At 46.6% G+C, this 19701-nt stretch overlaps 1 protein-coding gene and 1 non-coding gene across 2 annotated transcripts in view; one reads left to right on the top strand and one right to left on the bottom strand.

Moving 5' to 3' along the window:
- LOC142785118 (integrin alpha-PS2-like) overlaps positions 1 to 19701 on the top strand; it is a 95076-nt gene that overhangs the window by 34582 nt on the left and 40793 nt on the right. Inside the window, exons 2-9 of the mRNA XM_075883555.1 lie at positions 5998 to 6119; positions 6964 to 7070; positions 8569 to 8689; positions 8769 to 8830; positions 9423 to 9471; positions 10182 to 10268; positions 11643 to 11731; positions 19130 to 19236. Of these exons, the coding sequence (XP_075739670.1) occupies positions 5998 to 6119; positions 6964 to 7070; positions 8569 to 8689; positions 8769 to 8830; positions 9423 to 9471; positions 10182 to 10268; positions 11643 to 11731; positions 19130 to 19236 (744 nt within the window). The remainder of the gene's footprint in view (positions 1 to 5997; positions 6120 to 6963; positions 7071 to 8568; positions 8690 to 8768; positions 8831 to 9422; positions 9472 to 10181; positions 10269 to 11642; positions 11732 to 19129; positions 19237 to 19701) is intronic.
- Positions 17787 to 17859, bottom strand: TRNAT-CGU (transfer RNA threonine (anticodon CGU)). The gene has a single exon. It is a non-coding gene; the product is annotated as a tRNA-Thr (tRNA).

Raw genomic sequence — 19701 nt, 5'->3', positions numbered from 1 at the left:
GTTTTCTCACGAAACAAAAATCAGCAAGAGTTCAGCGATTGTGCTTCACCACTCTATTTTTCCAAATTACCTTTCCAAATTGGGTCACGAAGTTTAAAAGGGTTGAATCTTTATTTCAAAACAAAACCGAAACACAGCAATAAACGAAGCCGCAAGTACGATTCGCCGCCCGCAAGGACGAAGACAAAGCAAATGTGTGTACTACCCATCATTCCCATGGTCGCTGAACGATCGCAGCGCCAGAGTGCCCTCTAGTTAATTTTGAGAAACTCTATGCTAGCTACCATAGCCCAAACATGCGTCTCCAGCGCCTCGTCGCTGCTCGGCTCGGCGTCGATTGCAGAGTCACTGCTCAGAAGAGGATATCGAGCCTTTTAGAGTTTCCTACCTCCCTTAGAGTTTCCTAAAGATAGGAAACTCTATGGCCATGCCGCGAATAACCGCGATTCTTCCATCAGTGTTTACATCGTCGCTTGTGGACGCTGATCGCGGCGGGGATTAGAATACAGTGCGCCCAGAGCAGACGAAATATCAGCTGAAGGTCGAGTCACTGTTTCGTGTGGCCACGTGGTGAGACGGGGCAGGACCGCGGGAGGGGACCACTTGGCAGCGCTGAAAATTGGCGGGCTTTGGTCACGTTTTGAAATCGGTTCGATACTGGTCATACTAATCAATATTACATATAATATTTGTCCCTGTGTTGCATTATTAGGAGGGAATTGTAACTATATAGGGCTCAATACCACCACGTTGACGCAAAAAAAGAAAACGCGACATGCGTTAAGTTCATGTCACTTCTCCTTCAAAACCTTCACATCTAAGCGTATTCGGCAGGTAAAACAATTTTATTTCTAAAACAGAACACCGTCCGTTTCATGGTCAATCTCCGGTGGTGGGTTTCGCGGGGACATTAAGGAACAACCGACTAATTTATTCCCCTGAGTTGGTATGGTAGAGGCCTCATCATCATCATCGTCACCGTCATCGTCTTCGTCATAGAGCGAATGTGCCACGAAAACCGGGTAAATCCAAGGGGGATTGTGGTAAATCCCGTTGCAGCTCACCACTAGTATGCTAAATATGAAGAATTTTTTTCTCAAGCTACCCGTCTCAACATTACTATCTGTGCCTTATAATAATCTATTTTTATTATTTGCAATACCGTTACATCATTACTTCCTCATCTTTAAATAGACTGCATATAAACTAATATTTAAGAATTTCTATTTAAATATACCCACTCCTTGGCCAATGCACAAGCGTGCGTGTGCGCCACTGTGCAAAGTTCTACTCTACTCTACTCAAATGGCTGCGAAGCGGCGAGCCGAAAACCCCGGATACCTACAACGAGGGAATACTACGGAACGGGAGCGTCTGCGACCCCGAATCGATGGAAGCCCTATACTCCAACGACGGCGTGCCTGATGCATGAGAGGTGCGAACGCCTGGTTTCGGCGCAAGGTTCCGTCTAGAAAGTTTGGACTGTCTGTAGTGGACTGCCTGTAGTGGCTGTCTGTATAGTGACTGTCTGTAGTTGAATCCGGACCTCTCTGCGCTGATAATCAACACGGAAACAGTATAGCACGACTTTGTTAAAAGCCAAGCAATGAAGCAACCTGAGTCACCTATAGTTAAGGCCTATAGAAACATCCTGGAAGCAATTATATCTTCGGAACCACCCATTTTCGCTGTTCATAGAGCTGCGCGGCTTGGTGGATCCATCGACAGTTTTTTTTTTCTAATATATTGCATTCCAGCGTAGCTAATACAACGATGTTGAAGCAAATAATACAGTTACACATAATGAACCTTTAACACATCAAAAAGAGTGCCACGTTTTCTTGTAGAGAATTTGATGGCTGTATATACAACTAAACACCTGTCCCTCTCTCGGCCTCTCTCTTTTTCACTTAGCATTTAACAATTTTCACGAGTGCCAGTGCGAAGTTGCTATTCATAGTCCACGCTAAACGTGGCGTCAATAAAGAAAGGACAAGTCAGAATTAGTGTGGCACACAGCCCTGTGTAATGAGGGTAACGGCTAAATCGCGCTAAATACTGCATCGGAATGCGGAAGCGAGCTGGGTCGGGCCACGACATGATGTATACCGCAGGGTGCTTAGCGGCGGGGGAACGTCAATTAGAGGGAGCCCACCCGGCGCCTCTCAAAGACTCCGACGAAGCGCGTGTAATCGCCCTCGACAAATTGAACAATTGACAAACGACCTCGATAACAACGAAATCGTCCTCACGGAGCTCACGTAGAGAGAGACAGCTATAAGACGGCAAAGCAGCGTGGCATATAGCGTATAGCATGCACGGTCGTATGGAGGTCAACTTACAATCGGCCCATCCGTTTGATCGCGGCGGCGCGCGGTTGTCAGGGCTCGTTCATTAAGGGCGGTGGCACTAGAGACCCATTCATTATGCACGCTGCTGCCCGAGCGACGTGGGCTCGTGTTGGCGTGTGCTGAATGCGCCGTCGTGAATGCGGTGGCCGTGTCCTCGAAAAAAGCCCCGGGAAATGTATATTGCCCGAAGAGGGGGAGGGTACTTCGAAACATAAAGCGTGTTGATTTAGGCACGGTTTGCCTTTGTCATCAGCATTGGGCAACGGGGTACGATGACCTAGTTATGACAACAAATATAAACCCATACAGAAGGCACCAAGGTTGAACAGAACTGGTCGCTTGTGGCCTTTTCGATGAAAAGTGCACTTCCGTCAATGAACCTTCTATTGATATTCTCTTTCCTTTACAGCTTGTTTTTCACTATTGATTTATTCATTTATCCTATTACTCTTATTTATTTATTTGTTTATTTATAAGCGTTTTGTCTATTTATCGTCTATGTATTTCGTCTATGTAATATTTTGCTCAACGACTTAAATAAATGAATAGGTAGCTGTGGTGCTATCTATTTACCGTAGCCTGTCAACATCAGCTCATTCATAATAGACCGGTACAAAGCGTCCAAGTTACGAGATACCAGCTCAAGAAAGACAATCATTTGTCATGAAGCATGATCATCACTAGTCGTTCGGACACGGTAATTGAACGCTTCCTTTTTATGATGCGTGGGAATTTAGGTAAGTTGGTAGGACATGACTGAATATACGAACAGCGCAACTTGGAAGTAGTTACAGCGTAACTAGTTCTAAGTTGCGCTGTCCATATATTCAGTTTTGTCCTTCCTCTCAATGATGATTATGAGGATTATAAGCTACGGACATTCACTATGATGATACTGAGAAGGTCGCTGCACGACGATGCATTTTAGACAAATAAGTATTACTCCAAGGTAGAGGAAAAAAGGATGCTGCAGTGTATAAGAAATCTTTAAGGGTAAAAATATTGCCAAATGACGAAGTCGGTCTAGTGCAATATATGTATATATACATATATCTATATACGTTATGTTAAGATATCTTTACCTGTCATCGTCTACGAGCGTGTCGTTATATCAGCTCTCTATGGCGCTTACAACAACCGCTTTATTCATCCCTTAACAAGGCATATAAATGCCACGACCACAACCTAATCTGCAGTGATTTGATAATCAGGTACATCACCTTTTTTGACTAAGTTTTTTTGGCGTCACTCCATATAAGTGCTGTCATCTAACACCTGGTTCAGAAAAGAAAATTTAGTTAGATCTAGGGTACCGTGTGAAGTGAACCGTTCAGGTCTGTCATGACCTTCTCTTCATAAGGTCACAAATCAACTCAAGAAGGCTGCTAGCAGGCAAGATGTCCCTTTAGTATTTTCTGCGTCCGACAAGCTTTCTAAACTTATGCCTCCGCACATGCGTTATAACGCATGTGTACGCGCAGTAGCGGTTGTGGGTGCCCAATCAGACACAGTGCCTCCCTGTCTTAGACCTACATCGGGCAGACTAGGCGCTGCATAAGTGAGTGACTCAGGCAGCATGCGCAAAAGATGTACGAACAATATTGACGATGATTAGCATATCTTGTTGCTTATTTCAACTCTGGCTGCAGAGGTACTTCCCGATTTCGCGAGACGTTGATTATCGGCAGAAGCAACAGTGAACACGCGCGACTGGACGTCGAAGCTTTCCACATAAAGGAAATGGATTGATTGATATGTGAAGTTTAACGTCCCAAAACCACCATATGATTATGAGAGACGCCGTAGTGGAGGGCTCCGGAAATTTAGACCACCTGGGGTTCTTTAACGTGCATAAAGGAAATGGAGATGGTTGTATTAGTGATGCGTCTATACCATTGTACCTTTCTAAATATGAATTCATGCGTGTACACTTTTGTTGAAAATCTTCGTTTTTACCTATGCAATACGTCTTGTTTACAGAGCGCACATAAGATCCGTGGTTGCGGCATTTATATGCGTTGTCGCGAGAAGAACGAAGCCGTCAGCGCCACCACTCACCTCTATTGCTTTTTGCCATCCGTTTTGGTGTGTGCTGAAGTTTTCATCTGAAATGCTGTGTACCAACAAGGCCCAACAGATGTTTTATACAAGCGTATTGGCGTAGCCACGAGTCAGGGGGGGGGGGGGGTTCATACACCCTCCCCGCCCTCTGAAAATTTTCTATTTCACATGTGTATACATACATTTTGCACGGACATAAAAAAGTATGGTTAACCAACACCCCCTGCCCACTTCCCTTTCCACAGAGACATTCTTGGGTATACTCTGTTGAAGCAGCAACTTGAAGCGCGAAAAAGAAAACAGACATGCTACGCCGGATGTGAAGTCATCTATTATGTTCAAAAAGCAGCCCGTCGCAAATACTGCAAAACACACGTTCCTACCTTTTCCACCTAGTCATGGCCTTTTTAGTCGATCGGTCCCGGCTCAGCAGGCGTCAGTGAAGTGGCAGCGACAGTGAAGTTGCGGTGCTTGAAATGGCAGTGCAGTTGCCCCACCAATCCTTGCAGTATACACACCCTATAACGCATTCCTACTTCGTCTCGCACGGGCTCAACGTTCGAACGATGGAAAGCTTAGCAAGTTCGAAGGGATTCATAATGCGAGACGGTGGGCGGGGATGCAAGGACATAAAAAAGAGATCAGAGAACCAGAAACGCCGACTAACAATTTGAATGGTGCCCGCCAGCGGAAAGCAAGCCCACACAAACACCTATTTGAGCGGGTTCAAGCAGAAGGCGACACCTATCAATTCATGGAGCACGCATTGGGGTCTGCGTGACAGATAACAGATCAGGCATTTGATTACTTCATTATGCCGGTTAATTGCGCATGCGCTGCCGTCAATACGCCGGGCGTCAACCAACACAAGCGTTTTTTCCGTCATACGTGGGGCAGTCATACGGACCACTGCGTTAACTAGAGATTCACGAAACTAAAGAGGTCGCTAACCGAAGGCTCACCGTCTAATCTATCTACACACTGTCAAAAGGCTGAAGACACGCCAAAATAAGACGAGTGGGCAGTTTTATACTGGCTCAAGGATGCAGAATCATGTCTACGCTAATGCCTGCAGATATCGATGACATAGTGGTATAGCGCATGCGTGAGCCAGCCGTTGATTGACTTGCACCAGGAAGAAATCAAATGATTTAACGTTATCTCTTACGCAGGCCCCCCAAGTGTTCCGGATCAATAGGAGCAGGGCTGTTGCCTGAGAATACGAAGATGAATGGGCATTATTCGTATCTACTTTCTACAACGCCGCTGAGAGCTTTTTCACTTGTCGGTCAGCGTTTGTGCCCTTGCGTCCGTTTTCACATGTTTACCGTCTTGTATTAGAAGGCCTCAGCAATATACTAAGACATAAAGAACATCGGAATTGGACGATTCGAGCAATAAACACCATGGTGCGAACAGTGAAGAAGTATTTTGGAACGACTCGGGCTATGTGATCTTTAGAATACCACCGCATTGCACTTTTGCGCAATACACGGAAGGCTAAATTTATTTTTTATTGTTATTGTTGTTGTTCATGTAATGAGCGAATTACATGCCACGCGCTTTCTGTGCTCTCATACCACAGGCTTCTGGTTGGTGCCCCGGACGCTCAGACGCCGCAGCCCAACGTGGATCGAGGCGGCGCTGTGTTCCGCTGCAGCACCGAGGCTTCCGGCAGTTGCCAGCCCGTGCCATTCGACCAGAACGGTAGATAACTGGACTGCTGTCCAGCTTTCTCTCGCACCTTCAACGTGTCAACTGTAACGTTGCCTACAGTAACAGCTTTAACAAGAACAGTTGATAACAGCCGACGTCACCGATAGCTTTGTATCATCTCAGACTGCCTTTAATTATTTCCCATCACATTATATTCTGTGAGATCACAGATAGAGAAATCGTAACTCATTTCGGGAAAGGCGAATGAATGAAGGAATGTATGAATGTGAGCAACTTTATTTAGCCCCCTTTAAAGAGAAAGGGAAATGACATAGAGAGTGAAGGAAAGAACTACTTGAAGCAGACCTCTTCCACCCTCCGAGCCCGCTCCAAGATGGCCTCGTATATTTCGGGCCTCCAGCTGCGCGAGGCAGCTTCCTACTGTTCCTCAGCCGACATTAACTGCTTCAGGAAATCGAGCAGAGGGGGTGCTTAAGGCACTCCCGCATGATGTGATTTAAGTCTGCTGTGGAAAAGGGTGCACAATTTACAAGTAGGACAAGGGTAACTGGAAGGATGAATGAGCTGGAGGTGGCAAGGGAAGGTTAAGGTGCGAGTATACAACTTTCGCCCTAGAACGTCACACTTGCGTGGGAATTCTCGCACGAGTGGCAGGAAAGTTAAACTTTCTAGTCGGTAAAACAAAAGTATTGAATATTACGAATACGCGATCATCAAGGCGCAGAAAATATTCATTTTTTTTATTGGACTTCGCGTACGTTACTTGAGCAATTGGTGCCTACCGAGCAATCAGCAAAAGAGGTTGAGCGCGATGGGAACCCCTTTCATACCTGCGGAGTTAATTTTCTTTTTCTTGTTTTCCGACCTCGCGCAGGGCCCACCGAAGTGTTAGTTGACCGGCGGCGGGAGCGCACGGACGACAAGTCCGGCCAGTGGTTCGGCGCCACGTTGCACAGCTCGGGCGATGACGGCCTCATTGTGGTGAGTGGTTGTCGCGCTTCTTCACTCCGCAATACTTGAGTCACATGTGCTGCTTGCAGACTTCATTCTACTGTCGCAGCGTGTCTAATTAGAGCAGTACCATAGCCCGAAAATTTTTCGGGAGGTGGGGGGAGCGTGAACTATACGTTCTGTATGTTCGTGCGTGAGTTTCTGTGTGCGCCTGTATATACACTCATGCATATTTCATGAAAATTTGACCCCCATACCACCCCATAATCCATCGCTACCCCATTGCTAATTAAGATGAGTCACAGACATTCGGGATACTGGGATACTTGTAGAAGCGGTAGGAAGGAGAAAGGATGATAGCTGTATCTCTACAGCCAAAGTGCGTATCTTTACAGACCGATACTGCTGCTCCACGCCGGAGTAACAGTAAATAGGAAAGAGAGAAAGAGGCAGAGACAGAAAGAGGGGTGTAGATAGATGGCAAACCAACGAAGTATGCTCGTGAAACCAAGATGGGAGTTAGCAATGCACGTTATGTTAGCTTTGAATCTATTTTTAGCGCTTCAGTGTCACCATCAAGTATGTGATGACTATTCCTATACATCAGAGATGAGATGACGTCACGATTCCTTACCGGTGCCATTATTTTTTTCTTAGTGATACTTGCGGCGATCCATCCATATTGTCACCAGGGTACGAATGAGGTGGTAACAGTACATGTCAATTGACAAGTACTGTAGATTGGGCAAGCTGCTTCACTATAATTCATTTAGAGCTCATCCTATTGCCTGTCTTCTCTTCTTCACTACCACCTGTTTTGCTTGTTGCTCAAGCTCATCTGCGCTATATCAGTTCGACAGTAGATGTTATGTAAGCACTATAATTTAGTAAAATATGTCATTACGTTACGAAACGACTCAGTTGTTGTGACAGTGTTGCGTGGCAACGAAAGCTACAAAGCCGCGCTCTTACGTAATGAATATGAACGCGAACATTATTTCGAGCATTACAGCCCCGATTTCTTCTAATATATGGGGGCAGGAACAGCAACACTTGCAACTGTAGTTCCAAGGAGTGCCGCTAATTAATCCCGCTTTTCTTTTGCAAAATATGCATAAAATGGTTGATGATACCTCGATCAAAGTTCGGTTGACAATCTTTGATCTTCCTGTTTCGGCTGCTTCTTTGTTCATTTTCTGTGTTTGCTTGTTTTCTTACTATGTCCTCGCCTCTCCTTGCAGTCCCAAAGTTATATTACTATATATATCAGTCATGCAACCAAGGTGTATGCTAAAAATAGACGGAGGCTTGAATATAGTATAAAAAATCCTTGAGCGGGGCTGTGTCCCGATATAAAAGTGTGAATATATTTTTAATTGAGAATCACTTTTAAAAGAGCACGTATAACTTTGAATAGTTATTCCTTTTTTTGTTTCTCCTTAAAAAATTAATCGAAAGAATACAGTTTTGATCGGAAATGCGTGCTTAACGCACAACGTGGAGCAACGCGCTGCTTTTTCTGTTACAGGCCTGCGCCCCTCGTTATGTGTACTTCTCAATCAACCACAGGCGGCGTGAGCCCGTGGGCACATGCTTCGTGTCGCACAGCTTCTTCAGCAACATCACGGAATTCTCGCCCTGCAAGACGTGTGAGTTATTGCTCACGTGTCATTGTACGACATAAGAGGTGCCATATCAGGTGCTAACCGAGCCGTACCATCGTTGCAGCCGCCTGGGGTTACCACAGGCAGGGATCCTGTCAAGCCGGCTTCTCTGCAGCTATCTCAAAGGTGAAGGCTTTGCTTTTTTTTAACTAACTAACTAACTAACTAACTAACTAACTAACTAACTAACTAACTAACTAACTAACTAACTAACTAACTAACTAACTAACTATTTATTCATTAACTAACTAAGCTAACTAACTACAAAACAAATTAACCTAACTAACTGACTGACTACCTAATTGATTCACTGACCAACTCACTCCCTCACTCCTACACCCACTTTATGGCTTTTAGTGGAACCAGCAGTTGCTGACATCCTTGTTTCTGTTACAAGCACTTCAGGTAGAGCATGGACTTCCGGGCTGCAGAATATCGAGAAAAAGGTGTTGAAAAAGCGGTACAAAATGGTGGTTTTGGTTCAAATTTAGAGTTATATTGGATACATGCTATACTGGAGCAAAGAATTATTTAACATAACTCATTATTGTCAACGTTCTTAATTAAATTTCTTTCAATGAGTTTACAAAAGAGCGTTAAAAAAGCAGTGTGTAGAAACAGTGTGGGGTTTAGACAGAAATGCACCTGTAAAAAAAGTCGTTTAAGCAGTGACCGTGAAAAATTATTTTTTTTAACATTAAATTTTAATGTTTCGCAGGATAAGAATCGCTTGTACATTGGAGCACCTGGAAGCTGGTACTGGCAAGGTACGTGATGCCGTTTGGTCAGAGCAAAACATATTATGAAATAGCTAATAGACGCTAAGCGTGGGGAATGGCATAAATTAACTTGGACATAGCCAAATAAAAATAAAAAGGAAACAACAAAGTAAACAAAACCACACATATATCAACTGTCAATCACCGCTGCGTCGCGTGTTCTTGAATAAAGAAAGAACTTCCATAAGGAACTGTCATTCAATAGTTCGTGTGGTGCAAACCTATACGTTGCACATTCATAGCAATTGCACACATGATCCGCTTTCTTTGAAAACTATGTTTCGGGAGGAGCATCACCGCTCACACTGACAAAGCTAATACATCCATATGTGGCTCTACAGACGTTAGAACCCTAAACGTAAACGTAAACTGAAAAGAGTAGTTCAGAAGGGTTTGCATGGAATCAGTACGTCATCGCTCAAGAGCAAATGCGATTGAAGAGCAGAAATGTTACAATGGCTGCTTCATGGACTTGTTGTAAAACACGCCAAATCATTGAACATACGAAAAGTCAAGCTACGTATAGGTGGCATACAGACAACTAGGCAGTGTATCTAGCTTCAAATACAGCACAGCGAAGTGTATGGTTGTATCCGCACTGGGAGCTATTCTCAAGTGGTGCAGTAGTTAGTGTATGAAACATTCTCGAGCATGACGATACTTTCCGCGGCCTGGCCTGCTACTTTCCGTGGGGGCAGGCCAGGTATTCATGCAGGACCTGAACAATGTGAGAACACGGCTCAACACGTCCGAGTCCCCTTCATCGGACGACGACAGCTTTCTCGGTAAGTATACGTCCACCTTTTTTTTTTCTATTTTAACGCCATAACGTTAAAGAGCTCGTTTCACAGATATTCCGGTATCCACGGCATCGGCGTGTTTGGTTGTGGGAGAAACTTTGAGGTATACGTACAAATAAATATAGGAGCCACTGAGCACCTGCACTTTGGCTTTCCTTGTAGTACAGTTTTGGTCTACACCGAAAAGTGAACGCAGGCTTGTGATTGGGAAGGTGATATTAGGGAGTTTTAGAATAACCTTGCAGGTGTCTCACACGTTGCTTTAGTTGTGGGCACCATATGTGTTTAAGAATAGCGTTTGCTCCCCCTAGGGAAAAGTCCAGGGACTTTCGCCCCAACCACGAACCCAAATGCACGGAAGCTACACACAGCACTTCGTGGGCCGCACACGCCACCCGCTATTTCGGTTTTTCGGTGGGGGGAGGGGAGGGGGGCAAACGTGAACGGCGGCTCGCGTTACGACGCATGCGCAGTGGCAGAGACCACACCGCAAGGGCTCGCGGTGCGCTATTCTAAAGCTCCCTATAATGTGCATGCGAGTGTGTCAGTGCATGCGTGCGTGTGTTCGAGTGGATATCACTAACGCGTTCAACTCTTAAAAGCGAGCCTTAAGGATAGCCAAACTGTTGTATGTTTTCGTGAGGAGATGGGCTACACCATGGAAAGAACAAGGGGAAAAGGGGAAATGTGGCGGTCGTTCCGAAATTCACAGATGGCTTGCATTGACGCACTGAAACTATACGACGTTAAAGCACTAACATATAGTAGGACACGAGGTTGGAGATGCCCCGCTCATGTTACCACTGCATCACATGCAGGTTCTTTCATAGTACGTGAGAAGAAGCGAACAACGTTCCAGCAACGTAGTTATCGCATTAAACCATGGTTAACAGTCTCGTGATTATGCTAACTCGAAGTGATCAAAGCCGCCATAATGGAGTATAATACGCGAAGAACATGCGCCCGTGACGTCACGCGAAAGCTATATTTACTTCCTAAATTCAAACCCCTACATTGGTCGCTACTCAAACGAACAGAGGTTGACGTTATACACCTGGGCCCGTGTTCGCAAGAAAGCTTCACGCTAATAATTTGGCCAAGAGATTATTTCAACAAATCGCGACGCTCAGACGTATACCACTAGCAAAGCTGGTTCTCCAATAGAAAAACGCACTTACAAAAAAGAAGCATTATCAATTCAGCTCCTTAAGTAGGCACACTTTGCGGCATGGTCAGTGACAAGGCACCATCTGTACGGTGTGTCTGCGCCTGTGTTTCTTATTAGATCAATTTGTCTACTTTTGCTAAATCTTAGCTAGGAAACAACATGCTATATAATAATTGTTGCGTTGTACGCAGGATACTCCACTGCGGCTGGCAAGTTTTCCGGTTCTAGCGACTACGATGTGGCCGTCGGCATGCCACGTGGCGAGAAACTCTCCGGGAAGGCAAGTAACACTTTTCTTTGAACTGCAGGACTAAAAAAAAAAAAGTGTGACAGTTTCGCTGAGGGAGAAGCGTTGAATGAGGCATCTCGGGGGCCGGTCATTCGTACGGGTTCAATGAAAGGAGTACACAGCTGAACAGTCGCTATATATATATATATATATATATATATATATATATATATATATATATATATATATATATATATATATATATATATATATATATATATATATATATATATATATTGTGAGACGACGTCAGGTACGAAGGAGCGACCGTTTTATTGTCAACCCAGACGCGCGAGCCAGCCACCGAACAAGCAGCGAGCCGCTACGATGATGATGATCACGGTGCTTTGTATGCGCAGGTGAAAGTGAAAATGATGAGCAACACAATCAGCGCTCACACTATTTCCCCCCTACACGAAAGCGGTCTGCAAGACGTTCATTTAGTAAGTGTATGAGCGCTGGATATAAGGTTTCAGGCGAGACACATGGACGATCTCGGTCCCGCGACGACGGCGATCAGAAGCCGAAGTAACCGGCGCGACGCGATAATTTACGGCCGATGTTCGTTCAAGCACGGTGTAAGGACCCAGGTATCTGTGAATGAATTTTTCACAGAGGCCGGGTGTGCGAACAGGTGTCCAGAGGAGCACTTCGTCGCCTGGGTAGAATGACACAACTCGACGTGTCGCATCACAACGAACTTTTCGCTGGGCCTGAATGGTAGAGGTGTTGGCGCGGGCGATTGTGCGGCAGTGGTTGACACGGGCAGCGAATTCTTCCGGAAGGGACGCAGATGGGACAGAAGGCGTGGACAAAAAGCTGGTGTCTAGAACAAAAGATGGTGCACGGCCATACACAAGAAAAAACGGGCTGTAACTTGTAGTGCGTTGTATGGCAGTGTTATAGGCAAACGTGACGAAAGGTAGTATTGTGTCCCAGTTCTTGTGATCGGGTTGGACATACATAGAGATCATGTCTGACAAAGTTCTATGAAAACGCTCAGTAAGACCATTGGTTTGCGGATGATATGCCGAGGTGGTCTTATGGATTGTGTCAGAGGCCTGTAAAACTTCAGCGAGCACACGAGAAAGAAATGTCTTGCCACGGTCACTCAGGAGAACACGAGGGGCGCCGTGGCGCAGGATAATGGCACGCAGAACAAAGTCGGCTACTTCGCTGGCAGCTCCAGTAGGAAGAGCTGCCGTCTCAGCGTAGCGAGTAAGATGGTCTACGGCAGTAACAATCCAGCGGTGACCGGCGGCGGTAAGCGGAAGGGGTCCGTATAAGTCTATGCCGACGAACTCGAAGGGAGCGGATGGGCACGGGAGAGGCTGTAGAGGGCCGGCGGGAAGAGATGTCGAACGTTTTCGGTGCTGACATGATGAACAGGAAGTGACGTACCTGGAAACACTAGTGGAGAGGCCAGGCCAGAAGCAGCGAGTCTTAATGCGATCGTAGGTTTTATGAAAACCCAAGTGGCCAGCCGTCGGGTCGTCATGAAAGGCTTCTAAGACTTGGAGTCGAAGTGAGCGAGGTATGACCGGGACCCATCGGCTACCGAGAGGATGGTAAGTTTGTCGAAGTAGCGTTCCGTCATGAAGTTTGAAACGCGTGAGTTGTCGTCGCAAGCGGCTGTTGGGAGCACGAGATGAGCCGGTGAGCCGATCGATGATTGTACGGCAGTATGTGTCTGCACGTTGGAGCGAGGTGAGGTCTGCGGATTGAAGGAAGTCATCCGGTGCAGTGGGCTCGATGGGACTAAGACTGGTCATCTGCGTGGTCTCTTGGCTGGGAGGTGCTGCGCAGCAGGTAGATGCGTCATGATTTTGCAACAGCGGACAGCGTGACAAAGCGTCGGCATCTTGGTGTTTGCGGCCCGACCGGTATGTGACACTGTAGTCATACTCCTGCAGTCGGAGCACCCAACGACCGAGGCGTCCTGACAAGTTTTTTAATGATGACAACCAACAGAGCGCATGATGATCCGTGACGATCGTGAAGCGGCGGCCATACAAATAGGGGCGAAATTTTTGCACGGACCATACGATAGCGAGACATTCCTGTTCAGTGATGCTGTAATTGCGTTCCGCTGGGGAGAGAGTACGGCTCGCGTAAGCCACGACTTGCTCTTGTGAAGCCTGGTCACGCTGCAGCAGAACAGCGCCGATTCCGTGCCCACTTGCGTCAGTGTGTAATATAGTAGGGGCTGTGGGATCAAAATGGCGAAGAACTGGCCCTGACGTGAGGCATCGCTTCAGGGTCTGGAAAGCAGCTTCACAGTCATCTGTCCAAAGAAATGATGCACTTGTGGTCAGGAGTTTGTGAAGAGGAGCCGCGATAGTGGCAAAATCACGGACAAAACGGCGGAAGTAAGAGGCTAAGCCGAGGAAGCTGCGAAGGTCTTTGAGCGTGGTGGGCTTAGGAAAGTGCAGCACAGCGGCCACTTTGTCGGGATCAGGTTCGATGCCAAGCTTGCTGACAACGTGGCCTAACACTTTGATGCTGCGGCTCGCAAACCGACACTTCTTGGTATTTAGCTGGAGACCGGCTTTGGCTAGACATGTGAGCACCTCGTCTAGACGTTCTAGGTGTTGCGAGAAGCTGGATGAAAAGATGACGATGTCATCCAGGTAACAAAGACAGGTCTTCCATTTTAGGCCACGCAGCACCGTATCGATCATCCGCTCAAATGTGGCTGGGGCATTGCAGAGCCCAAAAGGCATCACATTGAATTCGAAGAGACCATCAGGAGTAGCAAACGCTGTCTTCTCTTTATCAGACTCATGCATCGGGATCTGCCAATACCCAGATCGTAGGTCGAGACTTGAGAAATATTCTGCACCCTGTAAGGTGTCAAGTGCATCGTCAATTCGAGGCATAGGATATACATCCTTGCGCGTAATTTTGTTTAGTGCCCTGTAATCAACGCAAAATCGCACTGATCCGTCCCTTTTCTTAACTAGGACAACAGGAGAAGACCAAGGGCTTGTGGAAGGTCTGATAACGTTGCGTGCGAGCATGTCATTGACTTGTTCCTCGATGACCTTGCGTTCTGAAGACGACACGCGGTAAGGGCGACGGCGGATAATACGAGAACCGTCTGTGGCGATGTGATGAGAGGTCACCGTAGTTTGACCTAAGCCATCCGAACAAACGTCAAAACAAGTCTTGTGTTTTGTTAAAAGGGCCATTAAGTCATTAGTTTGCGTTGGAGTGAGATATGGACTCAAAGTGGCTTTAAGCGCATTAGATGAGCCTCCTGGTGGCGTACACTTAGCGACTGACGGCGGAGACGATACAGTGACGACACATACCGGTGCTATGTCGATAAGGCTGGCAACAGTGGACCCCTCTGGCAGTAGTTGTGGCTCTGTTGTCGTGTTGTAGGCGGTGAGACTGGCATGACCACGCGAAAACCGCACTAGACAACATGCGATGGCGATTCCTCGGAAAATGCAGCGCTGATCGGGGACAACCACTGCGTCACCGTCAATGGTATCGCTGGATCTAATGGTGAGGATACGTTCTTGGGCCGGGGGCAGTACAAAGTCTGCAGCTGCAACAAGGTGAGGCGACGAAAAATCGTAAGCACTAGAATTTTCAGTGTCCGTAATGCGAATAACGGGCGGACCACACGAAATGACAGCGGAAGCGGCTGACAGGAAGTCCCAGCCCAATATAATCGGATGAGCACATGAAGAAAGCACAGCCAATTGTATATGGTGACGAATTCCGTCGATCAGAACACGAACAGTGCATTGTCCAATAGGGTAAATTCTATTTTCATTAGCACCACATAACACCGGACCAACATATGGAGTTTGCACTTTTCGTAGACGATGACATAGTTCGCGATCAATGACCGAAATGGCTGCTCCAGTGTCCACGAGTGCGTCAACCGAAATGCCTTCTACACAAACAGTTAGTAAATTTGCAGGGCGCGCAGGAGGAATTGGGACAATTCGACGACAGGCAGTTTCTCCTCCAAAAACTGCAGCTGCTAGTTTTCCGAGTGGCTGTCGAGGGGCATCAGGGCAGAACGTAAAGGCGAAGTAGTACGGCGGAAGGGCGATGGTGAACGACGGCGGGGTGAGCGGGAAGAACGAGGTTCACCGTGGGACAAAGGAGGCGAAGGCGAACGTCGTGACGAGGGAATGTAGGTTCCTGGAACGTAGGGGTCAGACCTCGCAGCCCGGTCACTCTCGTACGAAGAATAACCTCGTCGTTCATCTTGCTGGCGCCGACGGCAAAAGCGGGAGATATGTCCTCTTATGCCACAGTAGTAACAGACGGGGCGCGTAGGGCGCCAGGCAGGGAAGTGTGGTTGTGGTGGTGCCTTGGCTGCCATCGCAGCCAAATGGTCGTATACGACGTCCGTAGTTACAGGTGGAGTAGGTGGAGGAGGCCGTGACACGACTTCGGCATACGTAGGCACATGTAAGGGCACAGGAGGCGGGGCACGTGCGACGCTCGTCATCGACGCCAATTCGTCCTTTATAATTTCCCGCAGGTTAGGAGGGGGTGAGCGGGCAGGTGAAGTCGGTGCGCTGGCAGGAACAAGGCTGTGAAGTTCCTCTCTCACTATGGTGCGAATTAGAGCTCGCAGCTCATGCTCGCCAGTAAGACGAGTGTCATAGGAGGCGTGTGGAAGGCGCATTGAGTAAAGTGCGTCCAGGCGCTGGCAGGTGGTAATAATGTCCTGAACTGTTGTCGGGCTCTGCATGACAAGAGCATTAAAGGCGACGGAGTTGATGCCTTTCATTACTTGCCGAATACGATCGGCCTCCGGCATGTCCTTTTGGGCGCGGCGGCAGAGGGCCAGAACGTCTTCAATGTACGATGTGTACGATTCGTCAGGCCCCTGGATGCGGGTAGCGAGCTTCTGTTTAGCTACCTCAGAGCGTCCTGTAGAAGTGCCGAATATTTGACGCAGCTGCACCGTGAATGCTGACCAATCAGGAAAGTCGCGTTCGTGGTTATGATACCACGTCTTAGCAACCTCCTTCAGATAAAAGGGTACATAGCGCAGCTTATGTGCCTCATCCCAGTAATTGCAAGCACTGGTACGGTCGTAACTGTCCAGCCATTCTTCTACGTCCTCACCGCGAAGGCCAGAAAACACTGGAGGGTCTCGTTGCGAGGTACTCACGGTGTGGTGAGGCCCAGCAGGCTGAGCGGGTGGTGCGAAGAAGGCGGTAGGGGGTGGGTCGTTTTGCGCCATCACTGTTGGCAAGCACAGCCGTCGACCTGATCGGAGCTCCAGGGGTGACCGGTAGTGCACGAGGACTTGGGAATCACAGCACGCTCCACCACTTGTGAGACGACGTCAGGTACGAAGGAGCGACCGTTTTATTGTCAACCCAGACGCGCGAGCCAGCCACCGAACAAGCAGCGAGCCGCTACGATGATGATGATCACGGTGCTTTGTATGCGCAGGTGAAAGTGAAAATGATGAGCAACACAATCAGCGCTCACAATATATATATATATATATGAGATATAACAGACAGTAATGCCAAGGAATGTACAGGGGAAGTTATTAAAACCAATGGAATGTAAATAAGAAAGAAAAGTGGATGAAAAAATTACCAACTGTGAGCAGGAATCGAACCTACGACCTTCGAATTACGCGTTCGATGCTCTAAACACTGAGCTATCACAGCGGCCCTCCCTCCATCCACTTTTTTGGGTTTATCTGTGAATTTAGAAGTAGGAGCGACAGTCAGCGCCATCTATAAGCCAAACAACGAGTGTGAAAACACTCTTATGCGCATGTTTGGCGTCACGTGGCACGTGAACTTATTATGAGCGGGCAGCTGAATAATTGTCCCTCTTATACAACCTAAACACACCAAGTCTGCCAGTACGAGACCCTCGTTCAATGAAATAAGGGAAAGAAGTGTATACCTAAAGGCTCGTTTTTCCGTGTTTTTAACACAATATTAATGAGATATAACAGAAAGTAATGCCAAGGAATGTACAGGGGAAGTTATTAAAACCAATGGAATGTAAATAAGAAGAAAGAAAAGTGGATGAAAAAATTACCAACTGTGAGCAGGAATCGAACCTACGACCTTCGAATTACGCGTTCGATGCTCTAACCACTGAGCTATCACAGCGGCCCTCCCTCCATCCACTTTTTTGGGTTTATCTGTGAATTTAGAAGTAGGAGCGACAGTCAGCGCCATCTATAAGCCAAACAACGAGTGTGAAAACCCTCTTATGCGCATGTTTGGCGTCACGTAGCACGTGAACTTATTATGAGCGGGCAGCTGAATAATTGTCCCTCTTATACAACCTAAACACACCAAGTCTGCCAGTACGAGACCCTCGTTCAATGAAATAAGGGAAAGAAGTGTATACCTTGGCATTACTGTCTGTTATATCTCATTAATATTGTGTTAAAAACACGGAAAAACGAGCCCTTAGGTATACACACTTCTTTCCCTTATATATATATATATATATATATATATATATATATATATATATATATATATATATATATATATATATATATATATATATATATATATATATATATATATATATATATATATATATATATATATATATATATATATTCCAAGGCAAGCATGTGCGTGAGGTATTCAGGTACGACCAGTCTAAACCAACGTTTTTTTGGTGAGGTGCCCTATGTGGTCACCATGTGATGATGCGTAAACGCGAAATAAAATCAGTGTTTCAGAATTGGCGTGCCCAATTTACTCATTTTCGAGAGCAGCATCGACACGTTGTTGGCGAGGTTTCCTGTCCCCAAATCTTCTTTAGAAATTACCCGCGTATGAGATATGAGAAAGGTTTTTCTTTCGATGATAACGTTTACTGACAATGTGTACCAACTAACCCACCCGCCCACTCTGAGCTACTTCCTTGACGCGGCCCTTGAGAAACTGAATTGTGCGCTTGCGGCCTCAGATGAGTTTGATACCCCTGCCCTATAGTGGTCCCATAATGACCTTGGAGACGTTAATCTTGTCAAATATGTTGGAATTCAGTTTAAAGCTAGGAATGCACATAAAACTTCACCACATCGTAAGTTTTCATACTCGATCAGCTCAGCTAACGATGCTGTATTTTCGGTAAATGGACGCAACATTGAGAATTTGAAGCTGACATCACACAGCTAAGATGACCGCTGCTTGTACGAGGGTACCGATGTTTTGGTAGCGCTTCGTTTTGTGTGAACCTTCCCGATGTGTTCCGACAAATTGTGGAACTGTCCATATACAGTACTGTTATGCTATGTCAAGACGTGGTGCATTCAAACCTTGCTTAGTATTATTGTTATTTTTTGCGTTGCGTACGGTCGTACGTGTTTACGCTCGTTACGGTGTTCGCCTAATGGCATTCCTGATTATCTCGCAGGTAGCCCTGTACGACAGCCAGCTCAGGTCTCTGCTCAACCTTACTGGAGACCAGATGGGCGCCTACTTCGGCTATGCGTTGGCCACGGTGGACCTGAACGGAGACGGGTGCGAAACACTCATTTCCATGCACGCTTGCGTACAGCTGTGTCTACACACCATCGGAACTAGTATGGCAGTGCGTGATGTGTAGTTAACCAAGAAGCACACGGTCGCAAAGTGAACGAATTCCGAGATTGCTATAGGGGAGAAAGAAGATGGTAACCAATCGCGTACACTTCATTTCAATAAGGCTTGTCCTCTAAAATCTTTAATTAATTTGTTAACAGAGATATATGTGACAGGACGTCATTACCAGTGTAGAAGTAACTAAAAGGGAAAGTCACCTTGTGATATAACGTGTTCTCGATGATATAATCTGTTATGCACTTGCAATCGCTTGTCATACTCCCTACCCCCTTCGAGAACGAGCACAGTTGTCAATGAAAGCGTTCACGGAGAAAGACTTCTACATTAGCTACTGCATAATTAGCCGTGGCTATTCACGCCGCTCACCTGTTTCACCACGTACTG

Source organism: Rhipicephalus microplus, unplaced genomic scaffold (assembly GCF_043290135.1).
Source record: "Rhipicephalus microplus isolate Deutch F79 unplaced genomic scaffold, USDA_Rmic scaffold_18, whole genome shotgun sequence".
Lineage (NCBI taxonomy): Eukaryota > Metazoa > Arthropoda > Arachnida > Ixodida > Ixodidae > Rhipicephalus > Rhipicephalus microplus.
This window is presented reverse-complemented; position numbering and strand designations above follow the sequence as displayed.